General features: G+C 43.1%; 1 protein-coding gene across 1 annotated transcript; it reads left to right on the top strand.

The window, feature by feature from the left end:
• The first annotated feature begins 447 nt into the window (after nt 1-447).
• LHX8 (LIM homeobox 8) lies at nt 448-11,577 on the top strand. Its single transcript, XM_065745957.1, has 8 exons — nt 448-551; nt 788-946; nt 3,790-3,911; nt 5,351-5,571; nt 6,012-6,115; nt 8,902-8,997; nt 10,029-10,212; nt 10,994-11,577. Exons 1-8 carry the CDS (start codon nt 471-473, stop codon nt 11,068-11,070), a joined length of 1,044 nt encoding a protein of 347 aa, XP_065602029.1. The 5' UTR covers nt 448-470; the 3' UTR covers nt 11,071-11,577.
• Nucleotides 11,578-12,880: the final 1,303 nt, after the last annotated feature.

The raw sequence follows: 12,880 nt of genomic DNA, 5'->3' as shown, positions 1-12,880 counted from the left end.
AGAGCTGCGCGGCTCAGGGCACGGGAAAGCCGTCCCGCACCGCTGCGTTCCTTCGCTCGTGCGGAGGGAGATGTAGCTCGAATCTTTGCTTGGGCTCGGGGGGCTGGAGGCGGGGAAGCTGCGGCAAACCACGAAGATAATCGGAGAAGAAAGGGGGGAGGGGGGAAGGGGGAGAGGAGGAGTATGTGGTGTCCTCTGGTGTCGGATTTTTTATCCCCCGGTGGTGGTCTTTACTGTCTAACAGCCCCGGTGCGCCCTCGCTGCCGCGGTAGCACTCGGAGGCGGGTTCTGCGCGGGAGGGGAGCCCAGGCTGGCGCGGAAGGCAGTCCTCGCGCGGCACGGCCCACCCCCTCGCCAACAAAACTTTTTCCTGGCAGGCGCTGAGGGCAGACGCTCGGAACGGGGTTCCCGGTGCAGCCTCGTGGCGCCCCGCCGCCCTTCGCGGAGCTGGCATGCGGTAGGGCAGGGCCATGTATTGGAAGAGCGACCCGATGTTCGTGTGCAGGCTGGAGGACAAGGACCTGCCCGCGCTCGGCGGCCCCTCGGAGAAGGTGAGCGGGCGGCGGGGGGGCGAGCGCGGCGCCGCTGCCGGTTCTGCCTCTCCCCGCTCGGGTCCGGTGGTCTCCGCTCCGGCCGCGACCCACCCCGCGGAGCTTCGGCGCGGCCCCGCAGGTGCTCTCGGCCGGGCGGGTCGGGCCGGGCGGGGCTCCACGCGGCGCTCTGCGCTTCTCCTGCGCGAGAACGGCGGCGTTCCGCACTCATCGAGGTCTCCGTATGTTCCTTACAGGCGAGCCCCGCGGCGGCCGACGAGGACTCCTGCTCTTCCTCCGCCGCCCTGTCGCCCTCCTCCTCGCCGCGGTCCATGGCCTCGGGCTCCGGTTGCGCCCCCAGCAAGTGCGTGTGTAGCAGCTGCGGCCTGGAGATCGTGGACAAATACTTGCTGAAGGTAAGAGCCCCGCCCCGCTCCACCGCCGGGGCGGCGATGTCGGCCCGGGACCCCGAGAGCCGCGGGGCCGGCTCGGCCGGGCCGTGGGGCTCCGGCGCCTCGAGGCCGTGTCGGGCTCCTGAGCGTCCGCGGGGCGACGAGCTTCGTTCGGTGGCGAAGCGGGCGGACAGCCGAGCTCTGAGGAGTCCCGGTCCCCTTCTCTCCCACGCTTCTCGTCCGCTTTCCTTCATCGTTGTTGTCGTGCAGTCGTCGGCGTCTGTAACGATCTGAGCCGGTTTTTCAACTTGCAGAAACGATTAGAATTACTGTAGAGGAGAGAGTTTTTAAATCTCTGAAGCAACCGCGTGTGGTTGTGAGATTTGGGCCTTACAAGAAGACTGGACGGATAGCTGCGTTTTGAGAACGCTTCCCTGTTTTGGGGCTGCGTTTTCTTGACGCATTCCTCACATAAGGATGTGAGGAAGAACGCTGGTGGCTCAGAGTGCAGATAACTCCTCGGTTGTGCTGTATGCTCCCGGTAAAGCAATTGGTAGCACTGAGCCATCTGCTATTAGCTAAAAAATAAAAAAATCATAGTTCTATGCTGTGGATCTGAAAGGAAAGTAACATCTATTCAGATATATAGAAATGGTGTTATCCCTTTAAAAGGGGCTGTAGTAATTTCTGGGAAGTTAGCATGATTGAAAAAATGTTTTTGCTAGTTTTAGCATTCTCAGGAGTAAGCAAGATTATTTAACAAACGTGTGGCCTGAAACATAAAATGTTAAGACAGTTTGGAGGTGGCTATTTTCCATTTGGATTGCAGCCACTGGAGTTATGCTGGGTCAGAGTCCTGCCTTCTCTCCTTTCAATAGTGAGATTAGAAGGTTGTGCTTTCAGTTGCTTGGTTGTAACGGATACAGACTTAAATTCGCTATGTATCCTGTGAAGCGGGAGTTTGTAGTGTCACTGGAAATGCAAATGTTCTTTTTAGATCGTTTGCTTCAGATCTCAGTTGTAATGAGGAGGTCAAAGGAACGCGCGTGCCGGGCTGGCATTCATTTAAAGCAGGGTACGTACAGGCTAGGAGGGCTCCTTTTGTTGCCAGAAACCCCAGCCACCTTCGTATGTGTGTATGCACACGGTGCAGGATAATGGAGCAGGGGTGACAGAAATCGCTTCTGGTTCCATTGCTCGTTTCCTGAATGTTGCTGTCTGCTCTTTGAAAAACTTGAGTAAATGTGTCTCAGAGCAAAAGATCCCTGAATTATTATTATGACTTAAATTTAAACATAATTCCTTTCTGAATAGGTAGAGCCAGACTGCTGGGGAATGTCTTCCTGATCAGCAGCAGTATGTCTCCTAAATTCAGCCCCTTACAATGCTAAATGAGAAGGTAGACGGGTGAAATCACAGCAGCCCCGTAACAAAGCTCTGTGGAAGAGCGTTAGGCTGTGAAGAGCAGTTGTCACTGGGCTCCGTGCTGCCGGGATGTCAGTGCCGAGCAGAGCCGTGTGCTGGCAGCCTGCTGGGGGGTCCTGCCGGGAGCTGGTACCCCGGGAGCCCTCCTGTGCATAGGTGCAGAGCAGGCTCAGTCTGGCCCTGGTGCTGTCGTCCTTTTTGCCTGCAGTGCGCCCCTTAAACAAAATAGTTGAGAGAATCAATTTGGTGACGGCTGTTGTCAACAATTTCACATTATACCACGGTGTAAATTTGTGAGTGTATGAAACTATGGCTGCCAACAAGGATAAATCTTGGGAGAGTGCTGGGCAACTGCAAGTTGTAATCTTATAACCTGAGGAATGACTGAAACGGTCTGTTTCAGCCCGATCTGTCAGAGTCAGCATCTCATTTTCTTTGTGGCCTGTCGGGCAGCACTTTGACACAAAGGCGCGTTCTGGGTCATGCAGATCACCACTTTGCCATCCCTAATATATGGGCTGAAGAACCTACTATTCCCTATGAGGTGAGAAATTAGCATGGAAATTTTTAAAGGAAATTGTATATTTCTAAACTTATGTATTGGTTTACATAATTTCCTCCTGCATTGTTTAGAATTTTGCACAGGGCTACCACTCAACTTTTTTGGTTGGTGAGAACCTTGGGTTTTCAAATAAAACGATTTGTCTGATGAGTGGTGCACAGTTCTGTGCGATGAAGAATTGTCTTTATAAGAACAAAGGAATAAAAGTTCTGCATAATTTATCTGCACAAAATTTACACGTGGCTTTTCAAACCTCCTGATCTGCTGCTGCTTTCCACAGCCATAATTTCACTATGGATGTTATATCTTAAACAATTTTTGAATTTGCTGTGAGACAACTGCTGCTGTTTTGAAGCTCCCTCTCCATTCACCAACTGTGCTCATCTGGCAAGATGCAGCTCATGTGGCCTTTCTACTTGATGGACTGTTTCGTTTTTCCTTCACTGTTTGCATTTTAAAATTTCCAGTCGCTTTGCGAAGTTTGTTGATTGTTGGACAGGAGTTTTTGCAGGCTGGGAATTAAGGGTGCAAGTTATAGCAGCAAGGTGGTGTGAGGCCGGAACTCACTCCATTACTCAGTAACGTGAGAATGGAGCCAGGCACCAAAGATCCATGTAGAACCTGGATCTCTTGCTTCCTCTTCTTCTGCTTTCAGTTACAAAGGCATGAAAGCTTATTTTGAAGACTTCTGTCAGATTCGTTAACCTCTAATGCATGCTGTTGTACAGACACTTCTGCCTTGCAGATGCGTTTTCTGAGACTCACAGTACATTTCTGTCCTTGTCTGGTTGTATGAAACCAACAGTTTTTGTAAATACAAAATATGAATATCGGTAGCGTGGACTCTGAGGAGTACTTTTCTTTCGGTGTGTTCTTGCAGGTGAACGACCTCTGCTGGCACGTTCGCTGTCTGTCATGCAGTGTTTGCAGAACATCTCTAGGAAGGCACACCAGCTGCTACATCAAAGATAAAGATATCTTCTGCAAACTTGATTATTTCAGGTATGCCATACAGCAGTAGCATTTCATTGAATAAAATCTCACAGTTGTCAGGTTTTGCTTAGTCTGTAAATGTGTGTTTATGTACTCTCTATTTGCTTATATATGTATGTAGTTTCTTTTTTTTTTTTAAGCAATTAAATGGATATTTATTGCGGAGGAAGCCCCACACCTGTCTAATGCAACTGTGTAACAAAACTTTTACTTAATTTATGCCTAGCTACTGAATTTATAGAACCATTCACCTCTATGGACACAAAGCAGGGGTAGGTATTAGTCGAAGTGCCTATCAAAATAACAGTACATTTAGTTTGTGTGCTTAATGTAATGCTGACTGAGAACGCAGGGCCAAGCTGAGATGATTTTTCTGTTCAGACTAGCACTCCAGTATGAGAGTTAAGATATCACATGCTGTTATTAACACAGCTCAAAGTAAATCTTTGGAGCTTTAAGAAGGATTTCAGCAGCTACACCTTCCTGTGATCAGTTTGATTTCGAACAGGAAACATCCTCAAGATTAGGATCTAATTGCTGCATAAGGGAGAGTATTATTAATTCTGAGTGGCAGAGAAGGACTTCTGGTTTCAGTGCTCAAGGTACAAAATCTTCATTGCAGAAAGCAGGGAGAAAATTTGCTGTGACCACTAGTACTTTCCCTAGCCAAAATATTTGTGGGATTCTCATCTGTGTAGTGAGTGGATGACTGCCAACTAGTCCATTTTGACACTGAAAGAGGGAGGGAGGGAGGGAATGGGCTGAGTGCAGTATTTTTTCACTTCAAGAGGGGAAATAACAAAGTTATGTTCATTTACATAATCCAACGTATTCTGGCTGTTAGTTTCCTGTTGAAAGAGCAACGTTATACAGTAACAAGGTAAATATTTGCCCATATTTGAACTTCTATTGAGGATGATAAATCATAAATGTGATAGTAGCTGAGGAAAAGTCTGTGGAGATGCAGGCTTTCCCCTCTTCAGCACACGGGGACAGTGAGCAGTGAAAGCTGATGTAGCTAAATAACCGGGACTTATCACTACAGTGAAATATATTTGAATTACTGGGGGAATTTGGAGCATGAAGCCAGTTGTTTCTATCTCCCACCCACAGCTTTTAGAGAGGTTGCCTTCATTAAAGGAAAAGGTGAAGATTTCTGAGTTCGTGTAGCAGTTTAAATGTTTTAATGTTGCTCTTTGCCTTACGTAAATTAACTTTCGTAGGTCAGTAGTGATCTTGCCTTGAGTTACCAGACACAACCTTGCTGATTTTGTTGCTTGAAGGAACACAGTTAACGCAGTCCTCCTAGTTCTGTGTGCTTGGTCTTCTTGCTGGGGATCTCAGCTGCACTTCCACATTGGGTTTCCACTAACCCTCCTGGAGCAACTATTCTACGTGGGTTGGTTAACACCTGACTTCAGCCTTCTGTTCACCTTCGTTGTTTGCAGGCGGTATGGCACCCGCTGCTCCCGCTGTGGGAGGCACATTCATTCTACAGACTGGGTCCGAAGGGCTAAGGGAAATGTGTACCACCTGGCGTGTTTTGCCTGCTTCTCCTGCAAAAGGCAGCTTTCTACTGGAGAGGAGTTTGCTTTGGTTGAAGAGAAAGTCCTTTGTAGAGTACATTATGATTGCATGTTGGACAATCTGAAAAGAGAAGTTGAAAACGGTAATGCTGTTTTTAAGAACTGTTTGTGGTTTAATTAAATTACTTCATCTTCAATCTTAAAAGAGCTAATTATCTAGATTTGCTAAGGCTGGAAGCACAGGTTCTTGAATTAAAATAATGTGCAAATTACATGATGTTTTAATGGTTGTTTTTTTTTTTTGAGTCTGTGTAACTTGTTTCCTATCCTAAGGAAAAGAAAGCAAAGCATATCTAGTTGATAAAATGTCATGCTGCATCTGTTTCCTCCATTAATTTGCAAGGGAGTTAGTTGGGGTGGAATGGGTGGTGGGGTCAGATCAATTTAACTTTGACCAAAATGTGGGTTTTCTGCATGTGAAATTCATCTGGCCAGCCACTGTAAGTTGTTAGACGACAGTCTGATTTATGAATAGCACCATTTTGAATGCTTAGCAGACAGTGTCTTCTTTTTAATGCTTCAGGTAATGGGGTTAGTGTGGAAGGAGCGTTGCTAACAGAACAAGATGTTAATCATCCAAAACCAGCAAAAAGAGCTCGGACCAGCTTCACAGCAGATCAACTCCAGGTAGAGGCAACGCTAAAAACTCGAGTATTTCAGGTTTATGCAGGATGTAACTTTCTGAACTGATAGGAAATCAGATGCACGTGTAGGGGAAGAATAAGCTTGTATGCTTTATACTTTTTCAAAAACTATCAAGATGCAGCATGTTTCTGGAATAGCTTGTTAGCTTCAGCGGTTTCACATGAAATAGTTGCCCTTCGAGCTTTTTATTTCCCTGGGGGCAGCCAGTAATTCTGCAGAGTGGAAACAAAAAGGTTGATCTATTTTGATTGCTTGATGAAATCTATTTAAACAGACGTTTACATCACTGCACATAATAAAGAATATTTTTAGAATTACGTAATATGAAGACTTGTATTAGAGATGGGTACTGGATATGACTTCAAGACGTTATCAGGCAGGAAGATTGGATTTTATTTCTGTACTCAGTAAAGCACTGCAGAAGTTTGTGTTCTCAGAACAAGAGGTAAGTGTTAAGGATCCCTGTTAATATTCATGTGAATACAGCTCAACTCCTGTGAATGAATATTTTGTTTCTCTTTGTTTTATGGAGAAGATGGGGAACAGTTGTACCTTTATTTCTAATCATTGTTCTTCTACGTTTGCTTTTTAGATCGTGTTACATTCTTGGCTATATAGATGTGCACTGGGAAGACAGTCTCATCTTTGCTGTCCTTCCCTCTTTCTTTCTTTTCTCTCAGCCCTTCCAAAATGCTTCACAAGTGTGCTCTATCTCGAAGCATCTCTGAGCTTTGCTGCTGCCTGTTTAAACATACTGAATTTGGTGTCATGTTTCAAGAGCCTAGCTTCAGTATTTAATGCTGCACGTTTGAGAGTGGGGGGATAGACAGTTTTTTCATAGAGCTGTGTGGGGTGGAATACAGGAGAAGTGCATTTGAAGTTCTCAGCAGCAATTTTTTACTGTCCAATTTGTTCTTGATCATGTGTTATCGAAACATATTTTTTCAATATCCTGTTATACTAGCTCAACCACTAGTTATTTTCCTTTCCAATGTCCGGACAAAAGGGAAGTGGGAGCCTAGGAAGTCTGGAAGTATGAAATCAGAACTCCTGGGTAGGAGTCAAGCCTGCCTGGTGGGGGTGGGAACTGCCTGTATGTGCTTTGCTTTCAGAGCTTCTTGTCTTGTTGCTGTCTTGACAAGAATTAGCTCTGGATTGCCTCAATTATGAGGAATCTCTGTCTCTGGATCACCACTTCACCAAATTATGCCATTATGAAAGAATATCATGATCCATGCCTGCTTACCGTGAGGAGGGTAACAGCAAGACCAGATTCAGAAGCATCAACCTGTAGTGGAAATGAAGTGGCAGCTTTCTCCCCAGTTCTAGCTACGCATCTTTCATGTTCAGTTTAGAATATTCCTTTGGTGGGTTTCTGGATGCACATGGACACCATTTTCTGCTGTTCTGCTTTGTCAGCATGTCCTTCTCTTGTCCATGGTAAAAGCAGTGAAGCTTAGTTAAGCTGAGGTGTGATAATCAGTGCATAACATGGCACATGGTTGTAGGATGCTTAATTTGCTATTTCATCCATCACTGGAGTGAAGTCAAGGTGTTGCTAATCTAGAACACGGGCACAACCTGAGAAGGGCCTATGGTGCAAAGGCTCTGCAGATCACGTTTGAATTTCTGCAGGAAGAGGATGGACTTTTCCAACAATGAGTGACAGGTTCAGCTCTCCGAATAGGAATTGGATTCAGGGCTGCTTCTGTTTTGACATAGATTAAACTTTCATGTTCGCTTTTCCCGTTTTTCTTGATTGTAACCTACTTCAGTAGATAGGAGATCTTGTTTCAAGAAACTTGCTGTCTGCTCAGTGCATTTGTCTCAGTACCTGTTCTTGTCATAAGACTTGCAGTAGTGTGCCTGAGGATGCAAAAGGTTGTCCATGTTTCTGGTGCTTTTGCATGAAACTCAGTAGGAAAGTAAGTAGTTTAAACATTTCTGAATTTGAAGAGTAGTTGCCTGAGTTCCTCAAAGATGAAGCAAGGCAAAGTTTGCAGACCATCAAAGAACAAAATCCAGAAACGAGAACCTATAGTTTACTAAATTGCTGAAGAAGTCCTGCAGAAATCTGTGAAGTAGTAATTAAGGTAACACCTTATAGGTTCCAGATCTGGTCTGGATATAGGTCAGGTTGACATCAGCTTCTTCAAGAATTGTAATTCACGTGATAATTTGTTACAAAGTTGAGTCCAAGCAAATAGCTGCATTGTGCAGGTCCGTCAGGGTGCAGCCTGAGTGTCTCTCACATCAGTGCAAAGTAAATGTCATATGAGGGCTTCCAAGTTAGCTGCGTTCTCCATGTAGCTGAAAAGGGCATCAAGTTGCTCCGTATAGTGCAAGATGCAGATAGCAATTGACAAGTTCAAAGAATTCAACCAAAGCTCCTTCCTTATGCTGTCTGCTGTGATCTGCTGCCATAACCATTTTCTTTATCAAGCATGCTTGAATTGCTTTGCAGTATGTTTTCGTTCACAGTCCCTTTAGTACAGTTGTAACTGAATACTTGGTCTGTTTCTGTTTCCAAGAAGAAATAATTTCTCATAAATGTCTCAGTTCAGTTAGCAGTATAAGGGACTTCTATTTTGGGTGTGGATTTGTGGATTATTTAGTGTATGTTTTTCCCCTTTTATTGGGGACTGTCTAGGGATGAGAAATGGCAACAGTTTCCTTAAAACAGAGAAGGAAAAGGATTGTAGTCTGAGAGAAGTCAGTAATGCCACTTTTGTGACTGCACAAAAAAAATCCAACTCTTATCTTTTCAGGTTATGCAAGCACAGTTTGCTCAGGACAACAATCCAGATGCACAGACGCTTCAGAAACTGGCAGAAAGGACAGGCCTGAGCAGGCGCGTTATACAGGTGACTGCTTGAAGTTATGTCTGCTACTCATCTGCTGGAAATGCTTAATGGCATTTTGACAACAGTAATGTAATTATTGTGACGTGGAGAGAGATCCTAATGTAGCCATTTATTAGAACTGGAGACAACATCCTTAGCTAGGAGTAGTCTAGAACCAAAAAGTTATTGTGGATGACTTGCAGTATTCTTGCACTTTGTATGGATGATAGTAATCATCAAGGAAGAAACTTCACTGCCTGAAGAATATGTAATTGGCACTAAGCCTTTCGTAAACGTATATTTATGAGTTCAGTAGCACGTTCTTAAGAGCTGCACTTTTTGGATGTAGCTTGTTATATACAACCCAGATACTAAGACTCATTACCTAGTGATTCGTTTTAGAGATCAGGGGTAAAATACATGCTCAAGGCATCTAAAACTGAGAAACACAAACTTAAGTTCTTATGGTTCTTACTTTGCTTGAAGATTCCTCTTGGTAGCCATCATGTTCATGCTCTTTTTCTATATGAATGTATTTTTCTGTATTAATTTATAAATGTATGTAATTAGAAAGAAGCTTCCTGTTCCCTTATCTCTTCCTAGCTGAGGAGATCTGACAGAGTTTCTACAGAAGTTTGGTAGCTGGAAACTGATCAAACTTTTAAAAAGCAGAAATTCACACACTTCACATGGAAAAGAAAAATAGGCATCCTATGACAAATCTGTTTTACTGCCAGCAGCATTGAGGTGCAGGAGATAGCTGTGTCCCTCCTATGTACCTGGATGCAGCACCTATGGGGGCCCAGCCAGGTGTCTGCCCCAGGAACCATGCTCCCCTCACAGTGCCTGTTTTCTGTGGGCTACCTCTTGCTACAGAAGCTTTCCTGACTCATTCATATGTGCTTTAAGGCACCACACATCTTCAGAGTGGGTATTTCATCTTCAGTGCTGTGTTTGAGGACTAATTAGCTAACTGAGCTCCGAGGTTTATATCAAGTTAATGTTAAAGCAGAATGTTATTGATAAATGTAATTTTTCTTCCCCCTTTTCAGGTGTGGTTTCAGAATTGTAGAGCACGTCATAAGAAACATGTTAGTCCTAATCATTCATCTACTGCTCCAGTCACAGCAGTTCAGCCCTCCAGGCTGTCTCCACCCATGTTAGAAGAAATGGCATACTCAGCATATGTACCCCAAGATGGGACTATGTTAACTGCCCTGCATAGTTATATGGATGGTAGGTACAACTTTGGATATCCAAGTAAAATCATTACTGACTGTATCAAGAGCAGTTTACCAAGTTCCCACTGAAGAAGCTTACCAATTCCTCATTTTATTCTTTATAGAATGTCTTAATGCTCTATTTGCTCTCTGTGCCTTGTTAAGAAGCACCCACTTCTATCAGTAGCCCTTCTCTATAGTAGCATAGCTGAAGATCTGGGTATGAGGACTATTTTCTGTGTTTCCTCCAAACCATGAGTACTAGTAGTAACAATTCAAAAATGTGTTTTTGTGGCATCCATGCTGCATTTTCTATATCTAAATTTAATGAAAACAACCAGTCCCTGACCCTTACCCCACAAACTGTAGGTGTACTGAAAACTTAAGCTTCCTTCACAGTAACACATAATGGGGGAAGCTTCGTTTTCAAAGAAATGTCACTGTGTGTTATATGACCTATGAAGTCAACTAATTGGGCTCAGACTCGTGATTTGTAGATACTGAAAGATTTGGGAGGCCTGAACTCCCAGCTGCACATGTGGCCTGAGCTCATTCTTCTCCAGAGTGGTGTGTGAAGTGGGCTGTGGTTGAAGGCAAATGAGCAGTAGGCCCAGTATGGGGTTGGTGGAAGCTCTTGTGATGCCACCTACTACCTCTTGGCATCAGACTTGTCTAGAAAAGCAGTGCTTGGTTAGGTGGTTGGGACTGTTGAACATTTATTTACCCAGTGGGATTTTACTAGTTTATATTTTTCTACTTTGAATGAAGTTGACAAGTAAATCTTTCTGTTTTTGTAGCTCATTCACCTACAGCTCTTGGACTCCAGCCTTTGCTACCCCATTCAGTGACACAACTGCCAATAAGTCATACCTAATTCCTTTCTGTCAGGGATATAAGCTATTAAGGATGTAAGCTTAAGTCACTTATTGTGTATGAAAGTCATCATTGGAAAGATATTAATGTTTACTTTTTATTTAACATCTAAAGCATTTTCAAGAACATTTTTGCTGCCCAGGTATGTACGGATACATTTAGCCTGCAAGACACTTTTATAGATTCTGCATAATTACATATTACGTTGTTTACAAGCCTTATGAAACACCTTTTTTTGTATTGTCTGGAAGTAGATCACTCTAGTTATGTATTTGTTAATTTATTTGTCATCAAAAGAGCACTTTGCCTAAAAGAAAGGACTGACAGTTGTGCAAAATGTTTACAATTCTTTGTGAGTTTGTAGTTTATCATTAGTTTGTATTGGTAAGTTATTGCTGAAAGTATTACTTGTATTTGAGTTGTATACAGCCTATATGTTAAAGCTTATTTCTGTGAATTCGTAAAAATAAATTTCGGTTGCAAATATTTTCAAAATAAACTAAATAAAGTTTCTGCTGTAGCATGCTAAGCTAAAAGGTTGCTTTGTCTATGCTTGAAGTGTGAGCATTTATGAAGCGTGTAGCTTAAATCTTCAAGAGAAAACTCCGGGTTATACCTAGGTACACTGCTCTAGACTTTCAAGAGTGTTCATCTGTTTCAGATGATCTTAAAAAAAATCTTTCTATTGGGTCTAGATTGGTCTTGAAACACCAAAAATAGGTGCCCACTTTAAAGTAAACGTACACAAAACAGTGGCTTTCCTCAGAGTGAGGTTGCATATTTGCACAGCAAGGGGAACTGTGGATATACAAGATGGATTTGACTGTGACTCAAGTCAGTGAGTGTAGGTCTGCTTTCATATTTTGTATGTATACTACCACAGTTCCTGATTTTTTTTCAATGGTTTTACCTTTTGATTTTGTTTATCAAGAGGACAACTAATGCAATATTTATATAGTTTGCACTACTTCAGTTCCATGTTTTGACTGACCTTTATCACATTGCATACAAATAGAAACTGCAATTCATTCATATGCTGAAAAGTAGGCTGTGCTTAACTGTTAAAGTGAATTAGAACTGTTAAGTCTGAATTAGAAAGTATGGAGCACTGATTTGATGGGTAAAGGCTAGTGCGTGCTATCAACTGAACTGGTGTTTGTCTTCACAGACTAGTTTCCTTCATGGATTTAAGACTGGTAGATCCCATCTGCACACCTAACCTTTACTTGCATCAGAAGGGAATAATTTTGAAGGTGTGTGTGAGTCTTGTTTTTCCTCTCCAAAATGGATTTAGTGTCTCTAACGTGTAAAATTTCTTATCTGTTCTGGTCAAATCATTTCAGTTTGGTTTGACACCACAGAAAGATTGTGGTCTCCAAAGCCATCACTTCAGTGGCAACTTTTGAATTATTCATGTTCCATAAATTAAACTCAGTTGCCCAAGCAACTGCGTAGCAAAAGCACATTTCTTTGTCCAGGCTGATAGTTCCTGCCACAAATAAGACACAAGCTGTTGTGGAACTTGAATGTAACATTACATTTTATTTGAACATGCATCATATTGAAATACGCTGGGTGGGACACTGAATTAAATACATCATTTTCTGTACCTAAAATACTCCCTGCAGCTGCATGATACAAAACTGCATGCATAAAAGTAGACAAACCAATTCTTGTTGTTTTGTTTAGATATGATATGCAAGTAAGAAAATCTTTTGCTGAAGTTTTAAGTTAAACATCGTAAGTGATGGTAATTTAGACATAATTCAATAATGAGCAATACTACTCAACTGTCTTGTTTTCAAGTGCAG

Source organism: Cyrtonyx montezumae, unplaced genomic scaffold (genome assembly GCF_038088225.1).
Source record: "Cyrtonyx montezumae isolate F1298 unplaced genomic scaffold, pur_monq_1.0 scaffold_1, whole genome shotgun sequence".
Lineage (NCBI taxonomy): Eukaryota > Metazoa > Chordata > Aves > Galliformes > Odontophoridae > Cyrtonyx > Cyrtonyx montezumae.
This window is presented reverse-complemented; position numbering and strand designations above follow the sequence as displayed.